General features: G+C 44.0%; 1 protein-coding gene and 1 pseudogene across 1 annotated transcript; both read right to left on the bottom strand.

Moving 5' to 3' along the window:
- Positions 1-4,732: 4,732 nt before the first annotated feature.
- LOC120707926 lies at positions 4,733-5,973 on the bottom strand. The gene is made up of 3 exons (XM_039992991.1): positions 5,784-5,973; positions 5,504-5,685; positions 4,733-5,372 (listed from the first exon to the last, which is right to left on the bottom strand). Exons 1-3 carry the CDS (start codon positions 5,877-5,879, stop codon positions 4,988-4,990), a joined length of 663 nt encoding a protein of 220 aa, XP_039848925.1. The 5' UTR covers positions 5,880-5,973; the 3' UTR covers positions 4,733-4,987.
- Positions 5,974-7,984: 2,011 nt separating this feature from the next.
- Positions 7,985-9,186, bottom strand: LOC120655292 (annotated as a pseudogene).
- Positions 9,187-24,607: the final 15,421 nt, after the last annotated feature.

Below are 24,607 nucleotides of genomic sequence, written 5' to 3'. Positions count from 1 at the left end.
CCTCGACGGCGCGGCGACGAACGTGGCGAGGAGCTAGCGTGGGGCTCGCTGGCGCCACTGGAGAATGCCTGTGTGGCGGTGTGGTTGGCCGTTCGCATCATGGCATCGATGTCGGCCTGCAGGCCGGCCTGCTGTACGAAATTCCCGCCACTCGGGCTTTAGGCCCGTCTTTTTTATAAAAAAAATATTTTAGGCCCGTCTAGAGTTTGCAAAGCCTGAGAGAGATCGCAGGCGATGGTCAGCCAGGATTGCAACTTCCAAGAGCTCGATCAGGTCCAGGGCCTCAAGCAACTGACTAATAGCGACTGTTTGTTCTTGCAGCAGAAGTTTAGATTTGAAACCTTGAGTGCAGCAATGCAACGGCATGATTAAAGGCTAGACCCAGGTAATTGCTGCAAAAATATACGTCGTGATAAGTGACAGTAGCATATCTGTAGGGTTGAATCATTGTTCCCTCAATTGAAAACTACCGTGTGTGAATATGGATGAAGAAAAAGAACAAGAAGCCAAAAGTTTAGACAGTGAGAGCACTGAATGGACCATCAAAGCTTGCCCAAAAATCTTGGACTGAAAGAAAAACAAACTAGTAAAGTTCACGGGCTATAACCATAAGCGAATACCAAAAACACATTTGCTGTTTGGTGACATCAGACATGCCATTACACATTCGGAGACGCTGTGATGAACTGATGATACATAAAGAAAGATAAGCGCCCGCTAAAACAGATAACTTGGCATGCTCAGTCCTGAAGCAAATTTGCTGTCAGGTGACACCTGATCTAAACTACATGGCACAACATAAATCAGATCAGACACTTGCTCTCAGCTGATATTTGATTCAGGCTACATGCTTGGCACAACAACGCATACTACATCAGGATTCAGACACTTGCTCTCAGCTGATCTGCCCGGATTAACTCACCTGTACAGCGACGGATGCGTGGCATGCATGACGACGCACAGGAACAGTCTACCTACCCAGTTCCAGTTGGTACCGCGCGGGTGCGCTATTGCTGTACACTCACACTGCCAGTTTGCTACTGCACTTGTCTGATTGACTGTTCGCTGTTCAGTGGCAGGAAGCTGCGCTCTCGTTGTGCCACAAGGACGGTCGATGGAGGCCTGTACGACTCACCAATTGTTTGCCAAAACAAAACACATTCAGTGCTGAAACAAACAAATTAAATATCTTGGCAAGCTCAAGCCCTGAAGCACAACATACATGCTACAACTAGTGATATTTGATTCAGGTTACTACATGCTTGACAGAACAGCACATACCACATCAGAATTCAGACATGTCAGCTACACATGCATAGCCGAGGACCCATCACTGCATGGCTACAACTCCAGCTATCCTACTCCTGATTTATTTTAACCCACAATGGCACAACATTAGTTCAGATCAGACATTTGCTCTCAGGTGATATTTGATTCAGGTTGCTTGACAGAACAACTCATACTACTACATCCGGATTCAGACATATCCGTCACACATGCATAGCCGAGGCCCGAAAACACCATCACTGCATGGCTACTTGCCTACTTGGCTACTACGTCCTACAAGGCTACAACTATCTGCTTGTTCAATCTGCAAGCGCTCTACGCGTCGGCCTTGAGGAAGAGCCCGAGCCGTTGCATGATGCCGGGACGACCATACTCCGCGATGCGGAGATCCTCCAAGTCCTGGGGGTTGATGCTCTCGTCGGGCAGCGCCGCCCTCTCCATCTCCAGCAGCTTCCGGCGGACCTTCGCCTTGGCGATCAGAGCGGCCGTGGGGAGCTTCTCTGGTTCCATACTCTTCACCACCACCGATGCCGGTTCCGGCGCTGGATGCACGGATGTGACGTTCTCCTCGGGAAGGACCTCCGCCTGTGGAACCGGGATATCGACTGTCTCGTTCTCGTCTGGACCACTCTTCGAGTCGCTGTCTGAATCTGTATCTGAATCTGAATCACTCGATGATGAGCTTTCGGAGTCGCTGCTTGAGCTCGGGCTGTTGCCGGGTTTGCAAGCCTTCTCGACGGGAACAACAGGGGAGACGCCGCCGCAGATGTCGACGAACTCGTCGTCGTCTTCCGGGATGTCCTTGCTCTCATCGTTGCCGGTTTCGCCGGCCTTTTCAGCGGAAACAACAGGGGAGGCTTTCAGGATCGCGACGGGGGAGACGCCGCCGCAGATGTCGATCAGCTCGTCGTCGTCCTCCGGGGGATCCATGATCTCACTGTTGCCAGTTTGGACCTCCATGTCGAGGGAAACGAGCGGGGAGGCTTTTAGGATCGTGACGGGGGAGACGCCGCCGCAGATGTCGATGAGCTCGTTGTCGTCGTCAGGGGTCTCGAGCTTAGCGACCTTGGCGATAGCATGCACCTTTGCCCGCTTCGCCGGCGGCGTCTTGATGGAAGCCTCCTCCGGCGCTTCCGATCGTGGTTCGGCGGCGGCCATGGACCGGCCGTTCTTGCCGCTGGACAAGAGCTCCGCCTTCGTCACGAGCGCGTGGAGGGCGTCGAGCTCCGCGGCCATCCTCTTCCGGAGGCGGAGGGTCCCCAGTGCGGGGTCGACGGACTTCTTGACGGCGTTGCGGGTCACCTTGGCGCGCTTCAGACTCGGCGCCGAGAACTCCTCGCCAGCGCCGGCGCGGCGAGCCGACGACTTCATCTCCCTCGCCGTCGTACAGCAGGTAGCAGCAGCAGCAGCAGGTTCGACGACCCGCGGCCGCTTCACGAACGGGCGGCCGTTGGGTGGCGCCACGCCGCCGGCAACAGTTGTGACCTTGGCGCCCTTCGCGCCGGGCCCGGGCGCGGAGAGCTTCTGATCGGCGCAGGCACGGCGGGCCGACGACGACTCCCGCGCAGCCGCGCCGCAACCTGCGGGCGCGGGCGCGGCGGGCCGCGGGCGCTTGGAGGACGGCCGGGCGCTGGGAACGGGAGCGGCGCGACGAAGGGCTCCCATGGTTCGTCGCCGCCGGGCGAACGAGCGAGCAGACTCTCTCGATCGGGTCTCGCCGGACGCCGGGAGGGGGAGGAGGACCGGTGGGTGGGAGGATGGATCCGGAATTCTGGATGGATCGAGGAACGAGATGGGATCGGCATGGAGCCATGGAGTGATATTAATCGTCCACGGGGGAGGGATTCGAGTCGGAGACGGTCGCCATCACGCGCTTCCGATCCCCGCCGGATGGTTCCGACTTCCGACTTCCGACAAGAACACAAACAGGAAGGCAGGAAGCGGAGGTGCGCGCCTTGCCTGTTTTCCAAGCAACCAGGAGGCGGCATCGTTTTCTCTTGCTTCGAACATACATTCAACAGATCTACTCCTCAGAAGACACATTTAAACAGATATTCAGAAGAGACGCATCTTCTTGTTCATGGTGATGCTACAGTGTTCAGCACACAGCTACGGGGAGATTTTTGGCTACAAGAATGTACCTACCGATCTCTATGGAATTACCTTACGGTCTTAGGATATCTCCAAGAGGCTAGCAAAATTTGGTTTAGGTAAAAAAAAAATAAAAAGAGAAGAAATCACCATCCAACAGGCTCTCCATATTATTTTGCTCGGCATCCACCTCGCCATCCCGCGCCCCTCGCTCGGCACCAATGCCAGGCCGCTTCCCTCGGTATCGCTCCCTCTCGCGCCCTCCCGTTCCCTCGCCGGCGCCGCTCTCGTGCCGCCACTTTGGGGCCCTGCCCCCGCCCCGTCCCCACGCCCTCGCACTGCCCGGCCCCGGCATCGAACCTTGCCGTCCATGCCATCCCGCGCTGTCCATGTACTCCTCGCCAAGTTCCCCTTCCATTCCATCCCTGTGCGAAATCATCCATCGCACTGCCAGCCTCCCCATCCACACCGCCGACCTGCTCCCTAGCGCGGCACGCGGATGCGGCAGCATGGCGGGGGACGAGGAGCGATGGTGGCCATGGATGCCGGCAATCCTCCCCAAGGTCACCAACTTTCCGTCCATGGAGGGCCGTTGTGCACCACAGCTGGGAGCTCCGCAGCAGGCCCACGCGCTGCCCTACCCGAGCCGCCTCTGTCGCGGCGAGCGCCCTGCTCGCCGCACTGCTAGGGGCCGCCTCCACCATGGGGGTACTGTGCTGTCCCGCGCACCGGGCTGTTGCGGCCGCGAGCCGCTCGTAGAGCAGCGCCAAGGAGCAACGACGGGGAAGGGTAGCGGGAAAGGGCGGCGGCCGGATGGCAGGGAAGGGGCGGTGGACGGGCAGGGGACGGCAGGGATGGACGACGGGGACGAGAAAAGAGAGTAGTGGCTAGCCTGTTGGACAATTGAGGGTGAAGATGGTTAAATAGATAGCTAAATGGCAATATGGCTAGTTTTTGGAGATGCTCTTACTCTGCTAACATGCATGCAAAGAAGGATGTTCAGTGCAATTTAAAACAAACTACCATGTCTTAGGATATTTCCAACAAAATAATAAGTCTTACGCGCTATTATTTGTCAGAAAGCAGAGAAGTTTGACAGCTACCTACTCTCTGGAGTCAAACGTAAGCGAAGTTTGATTAGAAGTTGTCGTAACTATTCTATCTACTATTTTTTCGTGTCAAGTTTGGGTATTTAAAAATTGCATAAGTAGATTCGTCTCTGAACGTAGCTTCATTGAATTATTCTTTTGCTATATTTTATAATATTTTGTAACAAAAAGTACCACTCAAAAGTGTATTTTGTCAATGTCCAAAATATCCTTAATCATGAGTATAGAGTAGTGAGCCCACAACATAATCCAAGATGCATGAATTATTCAACACCTCTGATAGACGTCGGCTCAATGTTATTAAACTAGGAGAGGTTGTCTAATGTTTTACCTGAAGATGACATGAAACACCAAGTATAGCCATCATTGCAATGTAATTAACCCTGTATTGATAAACAAAATATATACCTTCTACTTTCGAAACTAAAGGGAGTAATAGATTCCAACATCTGATCATACTTTCCGTGAGCGGACACGGTGGGCAGGAGCTGACGTCAAGGTCAAGCTGTCCCCGCAGGTTGCTTGGCGCCGTAGCCGCCGTACGGGGGAGGAGCAGGGTAACCCATGGGTGGCGGGTACGGCGGCGGCGGGTACGGCTGCGCCCACTGCGGCTGCCCCATCGCGACTCCCGGCGCGGCGAACGGGCCCGGCGGGGCCGGTCCGTCCATCTGATGGAGGTAGACGTAGGCGGCGACCGCGCACGCGGCGGCGGCGGCGGACAGGATGGAGGCCGTGGAGAAGATGCCGTTCCTGAGCACGGCGCACCCGTAGTAGTAGGTGCGGCGGTAGAACCGGCCCCGCCTGCTCGTGGAGAGGCCCCGCGTCCCGCCCCGGTTCATCGCCGCGCCGTAGAGGAACATCACCACCGCCACCACCACCAGCACCCTGCCGAGCAGAGCAGGCATCTCGGCCAATCAGGATTGGTCTATCTAGCGGCATGGAATGGAACCGAGCGGCGCCTCGCGCGGAACGGCAGGGGGCGCGCCGCCGGACTGCGACTTGCTATGCGCACGTACCATGCGACGGTCGACAGCTTGAAGGCGGTGGCGCGCCGGCGGCCGGAGGCGGGGGCGCCGCGGCCGAAGCAGCCGCTGGCCGCGGTGGCGAGGGCCAGCGCGAGCAGCGCCGCGACGACGCCGAAGACGAGCGCCGGCGTGCGCCGGTACACGCAGCGCTGCCCGTCGAACTCCACGAACGCCTGCGCATCCGGTCGATCGGTCATCACAAAGCAGAGATGGTGAGCTCGAAGCAGAGCAGAGATGGTGAGACGGGATTGGAGCGTGAAGCTTCGCTTGCCTTGGACTTGGTGCCCTCCGCGACGAACCCCAGGACGGCGGCGGCGGCGCCGAGCACGGCCACCGCCGCGCTTACCAACACCACGCGCTTCTCCATGCTGCGATGTCACTCGAGCCCGTTGTGCCTATCCAAGAACTGATGAGGAGACAAGGAGGGGGGAATATCTGCAGGTCTGCAGGGAATCAACTTGTACACCGAAGTCAAATGGAGGGTGCAATAATTTAATAACGAGATTACTACGCAGGGTGGCCATCATGGCACGTCATCATCGGAAGAATACGCGTGCCCGTACGATAATTTATTGGTACCACGACTCAGTGTGAGAGACGGTGTCCGTCAAATGCATGAAATTTCTTTGAATTTTCCCTGTTCCATATCAGTTTGACAAGGAAAGTGGTAACTTTGCTGAGTTACTTTCCCTCAGTTCAAAAAAAAAGCAATTCTCAGTTTTTTCAGAAGTCAAATAGTTTTAAGTTTGAATAAATTTATAAAAAATATTAACATTTATATCTTCAAATAAATTTAATGTGAAAAATATTACATAACTGACCTAATAATACTTAATGATACTTATTCTATAATATAAATAATATTTTTTTATAAATTTGAAATTATTTGACTTCTCGAGGAACGAGAATTGCATTCTTTTATGGAGGAGGGAGTCCTAATTAATAGAGGTCTAAGAATTGACAATAAAAATACTGTATATACAAGGGATAAAACACTTAGCGACCTGTGACGACACAATCTATCATCAGTTTCACGAGATCCCATTATTATTTTTACAGCAAACATTGGACATGAAGATACGATAGTTTAGGTGTTTTTTTTTTGAAAGTAGCCGGTGGAACCTGGTTTCCAATGGAAACAGGGGGCGCGCTCCTTTGTTCGAGCAAATATGGCAAACAAAACCAAATGGAGATCACATACTAGCAACAAGTACATACAGAATAAAGTGTAGTGGGTACACTGTCTCAAAAAAAAAGTGTAGTGGGTACTCATTCGGCTAATTCCCTTTACAGCTTCAATAATTTTTGTCCACCCAATTGAAAATTTGACATAGTAGTTTGTGGTACCAGATTTTCTTTTACGGCGATATTTGATTGTTCCCTTTGGGACCCAAACAACAAACAAAAAAATGGCATTTGCATTCAGCTTTTACCTATTACTGGGAGCATCTACTTATTTGTCAACTACCTTTCTGTTCTCCTGAATACTATCTTCTTTTTAACGATTACACATCTTTGGCTAGGAGTGGAACCATTCACTTGTAATGGGACTACCTACATATTCGGTTAATAAATTTTTTATTGTTTGAGCCGAATTTGTAGGTAGTACATTACACTTTATAAATGAAGTGCTAATAATAAGTACTATAAAGCTTTTTTTATCTATATATGTTTCTAAAGTAAGTAAGGTTTTCACCAAATTTTTTGTTTTGGTCCGTCTTGTGTTCTTGACAGGTGTGCCTTAGTCCATCCCATATGCGAATAGGAACGTTCTTGTGTCCTTGACACATAGGTCTTAATCCATCCCATATGCAATTCAGACCAGCCCTCAGTCCAAGACTCAATCACGTAGATCTCTACAAATTAATATATAAACAACTGTACGTATCGGATATTTATACCAACTATGTTAATAGCAACGCACGGACATAATTGCCTAGTCTAACAAAAATTTGAACTTAAAACAGAAGTATATATACAAGAATTAATTGACTGAGCAATGAGAACTACTTTCTTAATTAATTGATATGAATAGAAATGAGAACTAAAAATTGACTAGATCATGTATGAACTAATAAGCGATATCACATTGAACTGCACACTAGATTAGAGTTAAAACCACATTCATTGATGATGAGCAATACCAATTTTGACAGTTGATATATGCAATGAGTAAAATTTTTTAAGATTAATATAAGTATTTTTTTGCATATGTTATGGAAAGAACACATAAACTTCTAAATGCTCACTGAACCACATCGCATCGACCATTCATGTATTGCAACTATGCTACCAGGGCACATTAGCCTCAACTGTGGACAACAGAACCAGTGATAAATATTATCAGTATCAATATAACATGAAACCCGTACACGACACACCTTAACATATATGTAACGTTACATATATTAGTAACACCTAGAGGTAGATTCTGAAATCAACATCTGATTAGGTTTCAACAAACTATGCTAGGTTTGGGCCAGTACACACCATGTAATCCCAGCAAAACAACAACATACACCAGCCCTAAATAATGCTCATCAGCTTCGTCTTCCAAGTATAGATAGAACAACATAACATGTATTCATCAGACTCGAAGCAGTACATATCAGCTTCATACATGAAGGGGAATACTGAATTTGGATTGTCTGTCATATAAACCTATTATCAGATTCCTCAGATCGTCCATCCCTTGCTTCTTGCATGCGTAGCAATGCCCTATTACAGAGAAATATTTCAGGCAGGTCATGATAATAGTGTGCAAATGACCAAAAAGTAAATGTTATTGCACATTAATAAAACTTAAGTTCAACAGTATGAAGATTTACATACCATTTTCATACAGCTCTAGAGGAGAGCAGAAGTAAATCTTCCGTTTGAATATCTCCTTCACTTCCGCAAAAAAGAGCATTGACGTCCAATCAGCCGAACCATTAACCTTCATCTTGATAGTAAAGTTGAAATGGTGAAAAACATTGTAATAATTTTCCACACTAAAACATTGGTGCTCAAGCTCATCAAATTCATACTGAATATCCTATAACAAAAAAAAAAGATATTAGTAATGAATACCTAAAAAGTCATTTGTCAGTAAAAACTGTAAGTTACTGAAACAACTAGAAGTACAAGCAAACCTTAAGATCATATTTGTCTTCAATGTATTTATTAAATGCTACCATCACCTCCTTCCTCATCCATTTCTTCCCATTTTCAGCAGTTTGTTCATTGGAAGCTTCAGAACATCACTTCTTGTGCTGGAACTGATGAAGCTTGTTCTGATGTTGAAACTGATGAAGCTTGTTTTAATGTTGGAACCTATCCAGCTTCTTCTTGTTCTAGTGTCATCTCTAAGTACAATCATGACCACATGATCATCAAAATTTAGTTCTATTTGAATCATACAACAGGTTAACACAAAGGTACACCCTCAGTAAAATCATGGAATCATGGTCTATGTAAAGATGTCTCCTTGCTTTGGAAGTAAACTCTAAGTAAAATCATGACCTAAGCTAAGACACTTCTCATCGCTTTTGGTGTTATCAGTAATTTCCGTGTGTCACACAACTACTTCTTCCTGAAGCCAGGAGAGACATACATGTATGATGAGCATATCCCATATATCCATCTAAATTCTTGCCTGCCGACATCACATATTCACATGCCGTGATGGTCATTGGGCACATCAACATCCAGAACAGTTATGGAAGACAATTTGGTGTCAATAGAATTGGCAGAGTTTCCAGGTGCTCCTTACATGGATTGTGCAAGATTATTGTGCCAGAGTTGGCACGACCATTAACTTCATAAGGTTTGAGTTAACAGCTTCTTGCACAGATGGCTTACATTGCCGTACATGTGAGTTGAGCCGAGGTGAGGTCTTCTCTTTCTGGCGATGAATTGAGGGGGAGGGTCATGCAGCTATGCATGTCATTGATACTTGGTATTATGCAAGCTAGCTTAAGCATGATACTGAGAAGATTAAAGTGATGAGGAGATCATTTCTGTTTTGAGAGCAAAGATCCATGAAATCATTGTCTGTATGCTAATTATTGCTCAACTCCGTGAATGATATGCTTAATTGGCGTGTTTCTTTCTTTCATTATTCTTAGTTTAATATATTTTATTAGCCATAGAGTTATAGACATGGGATGGTCATAGAGTTATATAAATTATAGGTATATGACTTGTACATCAAGCCGTATATATTGGTGTTGATAAATCGGCGTCCCTAATCTTGGCACCGATTTTTTAAGTGGATCCTTATTCACACAATTTTCTCTATGGATACTAATATGGGAGACCAACTCTCTACAAGTGAACTCAAACCTTTATTCACTACTCAACTTGATACAATACGAGAGGGCACTTACACTCTTTACGTGGCTATCCTACCATGACACTACAACACTACATGGCAACATGTCATCTCCTAAGGGAGTTGTTGACTAAGGCTCCCGTCTTAGCTCAACTTGATAATGCCAAGCCCTTTGACGTGTATTGTGACGCGTCGGGTACGGGTCTTGGTTGTGTGCTCATGCAAGACAATAGAGTCATTGCCTATGCTTCACGAGCTCTTCGGCCCCATGAGCAGAATTATCCGACCCATGACCTTGAGTTAGCAGCCGTCATTCATGCTCTAAAGATTTGGAGGCGATATCTTATGGGCACTCATTGCAATATCTACACAGACCATAAGAGTCTCAAATATATCTTCACCCAAGCCGATCTAAATATGAGACAAAAAAGATGGTTGGAATTAATCAAAGACTATGATCTCGAGGTGCACTACCATCCGGGCAAGGCCAATGTAGTCGCGGATGCACTAAGCCGCAAAACTCATTGTAATTGCCTAACTGTGGAATCTTATACCCAGACACTGTGTTCTGAAATGAGAAGACTCAATTTGGAAATGATTCGCCAAGGCACTTTAAACCACATTTCCATTGAACCAACCCTCCACGATCAAATTATCATGGCGCAACTACATGATGAAGGTATTAAAATCATCAAGCAGAAGCTCTCCCAAGGGGAAGGAAAATATAAATGTTTCCGCCAGGACCACAATGGAATTCTATGGTTCGAAAGCCGCATAGTCGTTCCAAAGAATCATGAGCTCCGAAAGCAAATCCTCGATGAGGCACACCTTTCCAAGTTCTCCATTCATCCAGGCAGTAATAAAATGTATCAAGATCTTAAACAAAACTTCTGGTGGACTAGGATGAAAAGGGAAATTGCTAAATATGTTTCCGAATGTGATACCTGTCGGCGAGTAAAAGCCAGCCACTTGAAGGTAGCCGGCCCTCTTCAACCTTTGTCTATCCCATCATGGAAATGTGAAGACATAAGTATGGATTTCATTGTTGGATTGCCAAATACATCCCAAAAGCACGAATCCATTTGGGTTATCGTGGATAGACTTACAAAGACGGCCCACTTCATTCCAGTGCACACCACCTATAATGCCAAGAAATATGCCGAGATTTATCTCGATCGCATTGTTTGCCTACATGGCGTACCTAAAACGATCATTTCTGATCATGGTACTCAATTCATAGCACGCTTTTGGGAACAATTGCAAGCTTCTCTTGGTACCAAACTGATTCGAAGCTCAGCTTATCATCCTCAAACCGATGGACAAACAGAGAGAATAAACCAAATCCTAGAAGACATGTTGAGGGCTTGTGTCATTCACTTTGACAAGAGTTGGGATAAGTGCTTATCTCTAGCAGAATTCTTGTACAACAATAGCTATCAAGAGAGTTTGAAAATGGCACCATTTGAGACCTTGTATGGTCGAAGGTGTCGTACTCCTTTGAGCTGGTCGCAAGTCGGAGAACGAGTGGTATTCGGACCTGATTTTGTAACCGAGGCAGAGGAAAAAGTGAGGGTAATCCAAGCAAATCTTAAAGCGGCACAATCTAGGCAAAAGAGCTATTTCGACAAAAGAAGAGATCCCTTACAATTCGAAGTTGGAGATCATGTATACCTTCGGGTTTCCCCAACCAAGGGTGTACAAAGATTTGGAGTGAAAGGAAAACTAGCTCCCCGGTATGTTGGTCCCTATGAAATCATCGAAACTTGTGGACCCGTGGCCTATAGAGTGAGACTTCCTCCGCAACTATCCACCATACACGACATCTTCCATGTTTCTCAGCTTAAGAAATGTGTCCGAGTTCCCACGGAGATTGTCGAACAAGAGGATATACGGGTAGAACCGGACCTTTCCTATGTGGAATATCCTATCAAAGTTCTGGACCGGAAAGAAAGGGTAACAAGAAGAAAAGTAGTTAAAATGTACAAAATCCAGTGGAGTCATCACACTGAAGAAGAAGCCACTTGGGAGACTGAAACCTATCTAAATGAACATTACCATGGCTTTCTAGCTTCCCTCCAAGGTACACACACCTTCCACACTTAGCCTAATTACTCGAATCTCGGGTCAAGATTCTTTTTAAGGGGGGTAGGCTGTGACATCCTAGGTGATTAAATCGCTAAATCAACGTCATGCATACAACATCATGCATAATTGTCAGTAAGTTTCGAAATTATGTTTTCTTGCATATGTGTATGTGCATGTGTGTATGGGTGTGTGCATATAAGACTATTTCATAATATGATTGTAATATTTCATGCTCAACTTGTCATTAAAAGTATCTACTAGAAAAACACTCATAATCTACTGTCTTGCAAGTCTACATGAAATAATTAGGAATTCAAAATCTTAGTTGTGTTAGATTTAAAATAACTTTCAAACCGTGGCTTAATTGAACATTTTCCTGAAATAAAACTTGTAGAGTTTTAAATGTTGAACAACTTTCATACTCAAATATTTTTAAATTTCCATACAAAAGTTGAAGAAAACTTGAGTTCAAATTCGAATCGGCTAATAACGTACATTCGTCGGGATTTCAAATTTAACTTTTGAACTGAGCCCCAAATGAAAATAAGCCTGAAACAAAAGTGGTAGGGTTCGAAATTTGGAATAACTTTCGTGTTCAAAACTTTTCGAGTGTCATTTGAAAATTTTGAAAAAAAAAATTGAAATTTGAGTCAGGCAAATCTCTCTGTCTCTCTCTCTCCCTCCCTTCTCTCTCTCCCTCAACTGTTCTGTGCCGGCGAGCCGAGGCCGCTGGCCACGCGCCGCACCCTCTCCGCTCCCCCCATCCCTGGTTTCTCCCAAAGCCTCTCGGCCTCTCCATGCGGCGCCACCTCCCTGCGCTCACGCCGAGGATGGCCGCTCAACGCGCCACGGCGATGACGCGCCGAGCCGTGCCGTGCGCCACTTCTCAGCTCGCTTGCGCCCTCTGCCCTGCTCTCCTCCCTCCCATTTGCTTCACAAGCAAGCCTCCTACCTCCCCCTCTACTCCCCTCCTTGCTCCAAGCGCCAAGCCGAGCTCCCCACGGCGTCCAGAGCCTCACGTCGCCGCCATTAGCGCCGCCGCTCGCCGGTCTCCCGCGGAACCCCCTCCTACGCCCTTCCTCGCGCCCAACCGACCCCGCAGCAAGCTTCCTTGCCCTCCACCGGTGCTCCCCGACCCACTCTCCATCGCCCACGACTGCCGGACGATCGTCGCCGCCGCCTACTGCCGCCGCCGCCGGAGCCCCTGCTCTGCGGGGAACCCCCAAGCCGGCCTCCCCAACCCCATCCAAGACCATCTACAGGTCCCTCTCGACGTCCTCTTGCTCATCCCCCTGTTCCTCCTCGCCGCCGGCAGCCACAGGCGCCGGATTCCGACCGTCCGCCGCCTCCCCTACTCCAAAGCCCGGCCAGGGGCATATCTACGAGGAAATCATTTCTTCCAGGGGCCCCTGCGCAAAAAGAGATCTTTTTCCTTTTTAATCTCCAAAGCAGTGAACTTGTAAAATCGATATAAATTTGTAGAAAAATCGGAAAAAATGCAAACTCAATTGATATGAGTTCCTTGTTACTAGATATACAACTTTCATTACATGCACATATTTATTTTGTCTACATTTTAATCTAGGAAAAAGATTAGATTACATAGGCTATAATTATTCTAGGAGTTATACTCAGCATCTATGGGTGATTTTTGTCTGGTAGCTACTTCATGCCATGCTTAGTTTTGTGTAAAAATTTGAGCACCAGTTAACACCTGTAACTAGATGAAACCCTAGTCTTGGCTAGATCTAGTAGAATAACTTACTTTTTATTTCTGGATGTTCTGATATAGATATGTGTATGAAACTTTTTATGTGTACTTACAATACTAAATGAACAGCACTGTCCAAGTTTCATTATTTTTAGATTTGTTTAGCTAGCTCTGTGTTTTAATCTTTAAAAATGGTGCTAAATTGTTATAAATAGTTGTTGCATCTGGAAAATTCTGAAAATTTTACCATGACTCAGTCTTCAAAATACAATATAGTATACAAACTTTGAGAGCCAAAAACAATTTGTAACTCTCTGTACTAATTAGTCTTGTTATATGTGAGTTAAATTTGTCAATTTTATTACTCCTGTTTTATGTCTAGAAAAATTCTGATAAATTTAAAGTGTGTTTAGCATCATATTTGGACTCCTCTGTAAAAATTTGAGATTCAAAAGTGTTGTGGTTTAATCTGTGTAAATTCATCTTGATCCTAGCATGAGCTATTTTTGAGTATGTTTCATGCATCCATGCTTTACTGTTTTTGCCTGAAATTTTTACTGCAAGTTTCTGATCTGATGTTCTACCTCGTGTAAAGGTTGTAGTTGCTGAAACTATTTCTAACTTATGAAGTGTTGAAACCCAACCCTAGATTCTTTTATGAACTCAAACGTATTAGATTTTACTCTATAAACGATTGCCCAGTAAAATATGAATGCAAGCGTTTCACTCTTTAACTTCGGGTTTTGTTTGCAGTACAACTTTATAGTGAAGCAAATAATAAATTATTATCGCCACACAACTCATACATGTGCATTTCATATAGATTCGACTACTCTTGCTGACGGAACGTACGAATTGGTGCCCGAATCTGAGAGTGAGCAACGTGAAGCTCAAGTGACTCTAACTGAAGCTACGGAAGACCCGAACTCGAATCTGGAAGAGCCCAAGACTAGCTACGCCCAGGAAGGCAAGCCCCGGAGCATGTTCTACTATTTTAAATTTATGCAACGTATTATTGTTCCTATCTACTTGTGCATTTAAGTTACAGGAGTTGATTGGAATCTTAGTTGCATGATCCTAGGTACCTATGCTTGAATACTAGTATGTGTAGGTCGCTAGTTGGCTATGCTAATGGTTCGGTAGAAGTCGAGTGATTTCCTGTCACTCGCGAGAATTATAGGAGTTGGATGTTTACTACCTACTGCAACTATAAGGCCTACGGGCGGGGCTATGGTACTTGTGATGCCCCGTCTGTTTAGTGAAATTTGATAAGGCCGCAGTGTGTGGTAGTGGTGGTTAAGCGTTTGAACGTACTAACCACATGCCGAGAAATATGGTAATCGGTAAGCATAAGTACCTGATTGGCCCGACAAGTGGACTTTACTTTCACCTTCTTTGAATGTCGTTTCTCATGCGCGCACATGCGGGTGCAGAGTCGTCGTACTCTGTAGTCGAGGACGGTGACCCTGATCCACAACCCGGAAAGAAAGGGGAAATGTTGCACGTGTGACTCTGGGAGTAACCACGTGACATGTGTTTAGGTCTGCCTTGCAAGGTCAACAAATTCGATTCGAATCGTCCGCCTCTCACGGATAATGGGACTGCTTAACCCTTTTGCCACATAGAGTAAGAAGTGGAACATGATGTTGATGATGAATATAGTTGATTGATGAAAGATAAATATTTTTCACCATGTATGTTATAGGATAGATGCTCACCTAGAAAGGTTTATTGAACTAGAACCTTAAAGCTAAAATTAAAAGTAAGGACCTACACTCTATTGCTGTTCGGCAAAACAAACTCCTCAAGCCAAAGGCCTTGCATATCTAGATAGTGGGCTAAGTATACCCTCAGTCGGGTAAGCCTTGCTGAGTATTAGTGTACTCAGCCTTGCTTGTGGCTATAATTTGTTTCAGGTGAAACCTTTGAGGATATGATTGCCAGTTTGACCTGGCCTTGCACTCTTCCGCCTGGTTGGTCCGTGGAATGGGAAACGTCCCCGGCCAACGATGACAAGAACGAGTGATGTCATGAAGCGGGCTTCATCGTGACACCCCTATCATCGTTAGTTCTCGTGTTTACTTTCTGCTAAGATAAAGGACTTTGGTGAATTTCTTTTATGTTGGCATTACAAAGCACTTTGTTAAGTATGGAACTTGGTTTGAATCCTAAAATTATGTTAAACTCTCTGCGTTGTAATATATGGTGTAATGTTGTAATCTCTGGACTCGCCTTCGCGTGAGTTATGCTGCTTTGTTCGATCCAGGTTTAGGTGGTTTCATCGGGATTTTACCCGACGGACTGCCGATGTGCTCTGTCTGATGTGCGAGTTAAACCTAATTGTCTTTGCAATGATGGTTAGCGCACTTAAGTCGGTTTATATCGGGCAGTTCTGCCACAGCTATGAGGGTGGTTGGCATTCAGATGCAGTCCACGTACCGTGCATGCACGGGCTCCTTCTCCACTGGTGGGCTGTGGTGTGGTGTCCCCACCTAAACTAGTAACGCGGCTAAGAGCAAGGCTAATAATTTAGCCCATTGCAAGACTTTTTATACCTTATCTCTTAGCCCACTTGTATAGTGAATTAGCTCTCCACCATTAATACATGGCCCACTTATCTGTCTCATAAGATTTCTTGATTCTTGTGTCAAAGTTGGCTGTAAGCTTATAGCCCACTTCCTCTCTATCTCTCTCCTCTTCTCTATAAGATTATAGCCCACTTCCTCTCTCTCCTCTTCTCTCTCCTCCACCTCATCATTCAGTCTGCTTATAGCCCACCATAATACTTGCTCTAAAGCCCCACCGCCCGCCTGAACTCTCGCCGGCCGGCGGCCCGTTGGATTTATGGTCAATCATTTTTCTATACTATAAAGAACATAAACAATTGAAACACATTTTACCAAGATTAGTATATCCACCACTCTCACAAACCACCCCTTTAAGGCCCACATGTAAGCTCAAAATATTTGACAGGAGGTCTGGTGATCTGAAAACCACCCTCCCACCAGTTCAATCGGGAGGCGGCGCTAATTTTTTTGTCACCCATGCCGGTCTCTACCCCCTAATCCATACTTGCGTTGGTTTGAACACGCCTTCCATCCAATACGCCTCCACGTCGCCGCCTGTCCCGCGCCTTCTATCTCTCTACGCCACGGATCGGCGCCACGCCGCCAATGCCGCGCCGCTATCTCTTTGCGCCGCGGATCGGCGCATGTCCCGCCCGACGCAGCGCAACCAACACCGAGCGCCCCCGACGCCGTGCCGCCAAGGCCAAGCGCCGATCGCTGCCAACGCTGAGCGCCACCGACATCGTGCCTCTGCGCCGCAGATCTACGCCCAGCCCGTCCTTCGATCCTTTTGCGGTGCTGCTCTTCCACCCTACGCCGCGCCGCCACGTCCCGCCCTAAAACGCGACGATACAACGAGCGTCGCCGCGTCCGGCCGCCGAGCGAGTGTCTGGTCCATCGCCGAGCATCGGCCGGCCACTGATTTGAAGGTAAATTATACTTACCCGGCGTTCTACACGTCGTGAACCCTAGCCTCATGATTTATTCTATGCATGTTTCTTGTGCCTTCGCTTATAACAGAATTGGCCCCATCACCGGATGCTTGACGTCCTCACGCTCTAGGATGATGGAACAATCAATCGTGGTGTCTGCGGCGGACACAGTAAGTCGGACGTGGGACGACCTCATGCTGTACTTCAACATGGGGGCGCCGCACGGCGCAACAACACCAACGACCACCATCTATGCCCACGGTGCAACGCGGCAGCGACGACCATCGTGTTCCACTAGGGGATATCATCAACTCACAGAGCTGAAAAGCTGGTTCTAGGAAAAGGGCAAGAGTTTCTGAAAATGGTGAGTAGTGATCAGCTAATTATTCACCTCCCTAATCGTGATATCCCCTAATTCTCCAGGTCTATGTGTTAGATGCTGATCTAATAGTTGTTAGACTCCAAAAAGCAAGAGATCGTTATGCGAATATGCCGCAAGAAAAGAAAGCAAAACTTAATGCAAAGAAAAGGCAAGACTATCATCGAAAATAGGCAGAGAAGCGATCAGTAGGTTTGTCACATGTTGATAGATGTATTTTGAAATTTACATGCCAAAAAATATTGTGTGATGCATAAACTATGAGAGTTGTTGATGCCAGCAATGACAAATACACCCCAGTCAGGAGTGTTACATGCTGATGGAATCCCAAATTTTAAGGAGACTCCTCAGTCTACCATGTTCCACAGTGTTGGAACTGTAGGCTAGACATTTTTTTGTACTTTTATATTGGTGAAAATGGACGATTAATGCTGTTTACCGGTGATAGGACTGTCAGGCTTCCCAACTTCAGCACTGTTGCATGTGGATGCATCTGCAATTTCTAATGGGGCTGCTGGTGTTGCGGGAATTGAGCAAGAATACGTGCTCATGGATCATCACGAAGCTGGTTTGTCCAATGTTATGTCACTAGCTAATTTATGAAAGTTATATCCCAGATATGCTGTGATACTTAAACAGTGAAAGTTATTGATGTCAGCATTGCCGGATACACCACAGTCAGTAGTGTTACATGTTGATGGAATCCCATGTTTCATGGAGACACCACAGACGGCAGTGTCCCCCATTGCTGGTTTAGCAGGTTAGTCCTCTTTTTTAATACTTTTATTTTTGAAAGGATGATTAGTAAGCCAGGAAGGTTGCAGGACTAACAGACTACCCACCTTCAGCACTGTTGCATGTGGATGGATCTGCGGTTTACAATGGAACTGCTGGTTATGGTGCAAAAGAGCAAATTGACATGCCCATAAATTGACATGAAACTGGTTTGTTGATTGATTATAATTAATTTATATGTATTCATTTTCATGTCGGCGTGATTTACAGTATATATTCTATAATGATCACATGTTATTATTTTTTCGCATTCAGTGTGGTTTAGAATATTTTTTTAAACAGGTGATGGTGCCACTGTGTCGCCCAGAAGTGCAAGAAAACAAAAGAAAAGAGAAATGGATCGAATTAGGTTTGCAACAATGTCAATTGAAAAAAAGACTGAAACGAATGCTTGACAACAGGAAAGAAACAATAGTAAAAAAATGAAGGTCCGTCAGTATATGTTTTATTTTGAAAATCTATAATATATTATGCATTGAGCTTTGTGTGTCATTATATACTTCATAATTGATAATAGACATTCATGCAGTACTGTAATTTTTTACCATTAAAAGTATTCACATTTAGGGATGAACTTTCTGGTTTCTTCATGCTTTGCGACTAGGTGTAAACGTTGGGAATAAAAATTCGACTCTGGTATTTGGGAACCAGATGACGAGTTATTGACCGCACAAGAAGGTACTTTTTAGTATTTGTTTTTAAACATGATACCCATTTGATTGGATATTATATATAAGTTTTGCATGAAAAATAATTATTTTGGTGATGCAGAGGAGGATCTGGATTGCAGAGTGCCAGATTGTGGTCATGATCTTGACGTTTTCACAGATGACGAAGCAAGAGTCTATCATGCTAATGGTATGTTTGTGTATCAATTCGATGATTTAGTATTCTAATGTGCATTGGTGGAATATAAATATATACTTGGTAATTGACACAGACATCAAGATCGTTTCATTCAGAGAACCGGAAGTGGTTATCTAGGATAATGATCCTTATGAAAGAGTATACAACGATCTGCCAGCTGGACATCTTGTGTTGAGGAAAATGCCTATATGCGAGTATTGCAGTGCTATAAGGTTACCGAGTGAGGGACTCAAATTTTTGTGTCAGACAAGGAAAAGTTAATATAGTGAACACACCAATTCCTCCTGATCTATGTCGCCTATTTACAAGCCAGTCAGATAGAGATGTCTTGTATTTCAGAAAGAATATACGGTACTTCAACTCTCATTTCTCATTCACAAGCTTTGGATCTAATGTGGACCATCAGGTCGCTACTGCAGCGGGTGACTATTTCACGCCGATTTACCCTTGATATTTATATACATTGCTATTTGTTTTATAAACTGTGATAAATATTCGACCTTAATGATTTATGAATCTGTATAGGTACTGGTATATATAATTTCAAAGTGCATGGACAGATTTACCATAGATTGGACCAACTGAGACCGGGAAAAAACGCCCCCCGTCATATGCAGTTGTACTTCTATGACACTGTTGGGACCCTATCACACAGAAGCAAAAGGTCACCTCATCTTGATTCAAAATTGATTAGGGCTATTCTTCGAATACTTGAGAACAATCCGTAAGTTCGTGTCTTCAGAAGTGTGGGTCAGATGAAAAATTTGGATGAGTTGAAAATTGAATTGAACACTAGTATTTCTATTGATCAGAGAAGATATAATGCACCTGCTATGGACCAAGTTGTGGCTATCTGGTGGGATGGCTTTGATGAAAAAATAAAATTTAAATGGAGTATTTATGATTTTTCCAAATTCTGGGCGACCACAATTTATACGGGCATACCATGGTTGTTATGATTCGTTAGCTCACCCTATCCTATATCCCGTTGGTGGGACTGGCTGGGAAGACAAGAGTATATTGCTCGAGGAAACACCTACTGTATGCTTTCCGCGAAGTAGACGAAAATATACGAAGCGAAAATATGAGGTTATGTCATCTACAATATTAATTGTTCATTAATATATTATATATTATATTCATTTCAGTTTCAATATCTCTATTGAAAACAGATGCTCTGAAAGCTAATTCACAAGCGACATATAGATCGGGTGTTAAACGGAAACATGTAGAAACAACAAGTAAGATGTCACAGGCTGGTGGTTCGCCCACAAGATTACACTTTTCCTTGCTTTCCATCATGTTTCAATAATATTTAAAGTGCTTTAAATTTGAATTCTTAAACGTGCAGCTCAAGATCTTTGTGAGGAACAAGATGACTGTGACGACAACATGGAGGACGACGGTGAAGGAGGTAAACTTTATATTAACACGGTATCTTGGATGCCATTTCTAAAATCTGTATGTTGGTTAATTATAAATTATATAATTATTTATTATTATTGTTCATGTTTAAAAAATAGGAGGTGGGGGTTCACGTTTGCATGTCATTGCAAGGGTATTATGCAGATCCACAATTGCAGTTTTTAATATATTCTTTTATGGTGGGAAGCTTTTTCAGCAATGGATAGTGGATATATATGTCAAAATCGAGAGTATGCTGCTAGATTGGTACTCCAATCCAGAACACCTGAAAATTATTAGGGTTGACCTCTATCAGTTATAATGAAATATACTACTAGCATTTACCCGTACTCCTATGATTTTTTATATGTGCTGTTTGATTCAAGTGGATTTGTTTTCGATGACAGGGTATAATGGACACCCTTGCTGCCGGTGAGCATAGAGGTTTGAAGGCTGGTAAATTGGTTGTTTTATCTAAGAATTTTTTTGGAAGTGATAGAGATGTGCAGTGCAGGTTCATGGATGCAATGTCATTAGTTACTAAATATGGAAAGCCATATTACTTTATAACCATGACTTGCAACCCCTATTGGTTGGAGATCATAGAACTTTTGTTGCCTGGTCAGACACCTCAAGATAGAGTAGATATTGTGGCGAGAGTTTATCATGCAAAACTCATTGATTTTCATGACTTTATTATTAAGAAGGGGTACTTTGGGAAAGTGGCAGCTTGAGCACACGTTACCGAGTTTCAGAAAAAAGATTTGCCGCATGAACATTTTTTGCTTATAATGGACAGCAATTCAAAACTTAGTGGTCAATATGATTTTGACAAATATATTTCAGCAGAACTACCGGATGAAAAAAAAATATCCTCTTCTCCACGAACTTGTATGCAAACATATGATGCATGGCCCTTGTGGAGTTCTTAATAGAAATTGTGGTTGCATGCAGGATGGTGCATGCAGTTTCAGATACCCTAAACAGTTCAGTGAGACCACAGAGCAAGAAAAGGATGCCTATCCTATATACAGATGACAGAATGATGGTCAAGGTATTTGTGCATAAGAAATGGTTGGATAATAGATGGGTTGTACCATATAATCCGACACTCCTGATGAGATATAATTGCCACATCAATGTTTAAGTTTCAAGCAATATCAAATGTTGCAAGTATCTTTATAAATATGTATACAAAGGCACGAACAATGCATCATTTGCAGTTGCGAATCAAGACCAGAATGGATAGATAGAGATAAATGAAATTAAACAGTACAGGAAGGCATGATGTATAACGTCTATTGAAGCAGTATACCGGCTCTATAGGTTCCCAATGTTTTCTATGTATCCTCCTGTTTTGAATAAGTTCATCTTTCTGGCATGCACATGGTCCCATTCAATGATGACGACAACCTTGAAGATGTGCTGGAACATGCTAGGAACCAAAGATCGATGCTAACAGAATTCTTTAGAATGAATAGTGAAGATCCAAATGCTCGAGGATACTTATACAGAGAGTTTCCAGAACATTATACATGAAAAAAGTCCAAAAAAGTTTGGTCTCCTAGGAAAAGAAGTTACCAGATTGGAAGGTTGGTGTATGCATACCCGTCTGAGGGTGAAAGATTCTATCTTCGCGTTCTTCTAAATTATGTTCGAGATCCAACATCATTCATATCAATCAGAACAGTTCGTGGTGTGATGAGTCCAACTTTTAGAGAATGCTGTGAGAAACTTGGACTTGTTAAAATAGATAGCACACTTGACAATGCACTTAGCGAATTTGTAGCTTTTCAAATGCCATGTGCTATCAAAAGAATGTTTGCCACTATTATGGTTTTCTGCGAGTACACAAATATTCATGCCCTCTGGGACAAGCATTTTGAATCAATGGCTGAGGACTATCAGTGTGTTCATGGAAATTCTTCAAGTGTTGAACAGTTTGTCCTTAGGGACATCGCAGATATTCTCTTCTCGATGGGTAAAGACATTAGAAATTATGGTCTGCCAATCATGCATCAGACTGGTAATATATTTTACCAATTTTATTTGCGATGTTGTGTAGCTATTATTGTTGTTTATTGTATACTTGGACTGATAATTAAAATTTCGGTCGAACAGGTGAGACAAATAGAGACTATTACAGGGAACTAACTGAGGAAAAGAAAATTGTCATATCTAATGAAAATATTAAATTAGCTGAGTCTCTCAATACTGAGCAAATGGAAGGTTTCAACGAAATTTTTGATCATGTCATCAGAAATAAAGGGAAAGTATTTTTTTTGTGGATGGTCCTGTTGAGACTGGGAAGACATATCTTTACAGGGCTCTTTTGGCTAGAGTTCGATCCACATATCGAATTGCAATATCTAAAGCTACATCTGGAATTGCAGCATCCATCATGCCTGGTGGTCGTACGGCTCATTCGTGGTTCAAAATTCCCATTAAACTTGAAGATAATTCTGTTTGCAACTTAACCAAGCAAAGTGGTACATCTGCACTATTACGTGAGGCGTCTTTAATTATATGGGATGAGGTTGCAATGACACGAAGGCAGGCTGTGGAGACACTTGATAGATCGTTACGGGATATTACAGGATCTGATCTACCATTTGGGGGCAAAATTATAGTGTTTGGAGGCGATTTCAAACAAGTTCTGCCTGTTGTTCCTAGAGGTACTAGAGCACAAATTTGTGATGCCACTTTGCTTCGGTTCTATGTATGGAATGATATCAAGATAATACGGTTGAAGCAGAACATGAGAGCTCTGAATGACGTATGGTTCTCGCAATTCCTATTAAGAATTGGTGATGGAACAGAAAAGATCTTCACAAATGATTATGTGAATTTGCCAGATGACATTATGCTTGAGTATAATAATGACCAGTCTATTATACTCTCATCGGTCATGTGTTTCCTGATCTAGATAAGAACTGGACCTCCGTCAGTTACATGAGCGAGCATGTTATCCTCTCAACAAGGAATGAGTATGTTAATAGCCTCAACGCATTGATGATTGCAAAGTTTTCTGGAAAAGAAAAGATTTATTATAGTCATGACTCGGTTGATGATGACTCCACTAATAACTACCCTCTTGATTTTCTGAACTCAATTACTCCAAATGGTCTTCCTCCGCATGAGTTTAAAATTAAGAAGAACTGTCCTATCATGATCCTACGAAATCTTGATCCTCGAAACAGACTTTGCAATGGAACTCGACTTGTAGTAAAGGCTTTTGAGGACAATGCAATTGATTGTGAAATTGTAAATGGACAACATGCTGGGAAACGAGTTTTTATACCAAGGATACCCTTATCTCCATTGGAGGATATTTCACTACCTTTCAAGTTCAAGAGAAAACAATTTCCAATAAGACTCGGTTTTGCAATGACTATAAATAAAACTCAGGGTCAAACTATTCCGAATGTTGGAATATATCTTCCAGAACTAGTTTTCTCCCACGGGCAACTATATGTTGCATTATCCAGAGGTGTTTCGCGTTCGAGTACATGGATGCTAGCTAAACCTAACAAAGACCTTGATCCCACCGGCAGAAGAATCAAAAATATTGTTTTCAAAGATATTCTACCGTCTTCAAAATAGAGCCATTTTATATTTTAATTCAGGTATCTCACATGATGTATACTTTTTTTATTGTCAATGCTGTTGGTTATCTCTAATGCATTATAAATTCAAAAGGCCAATCAAATTTATTTTTTACTTCATGGTACTTTGGTTGTTTGCAGAGACACCGGAGTCCATCATCAATGGGACAAGAGTTGAAAATCAAATTCTTGCGACATGGTTTGAAGATGAAGCATCATTAAATTGATACATATAATATGTATGTTAGATATGCCATTCATGGGTGAATTGAAGATGAAGCATCATTAAATTTATTATAAGGATGTGCTACTAGCAAAATATGACCGATGCAAAATGCTTTGTATTTTTCTTAAATGTTATTATGGTTTGATGAACTTTTGTATTAATTGTGTGACATTGATAACATGTTGATTGTATATAAATTAAAACAAGAA

Source organism: Panicum virgatum, chromosome 1K (genome assembly GCF_016808335.1).
Source record: "Panicum virgatum strain AP13 chromosome 1K, P.virgatum_v5, whole genome shotgun sequence".
Taxonomy (NCBI): Eukaryota; Viridiplantae; Streptophyta; class Magnoliopsida; order Poales; family Poaceae; genus Panicum; species Panicum virgatum.
Note: the sequence above shows the minus strand (reverse complement) of the source record. Positions and strands in the feature narration are given on the sequence as shown.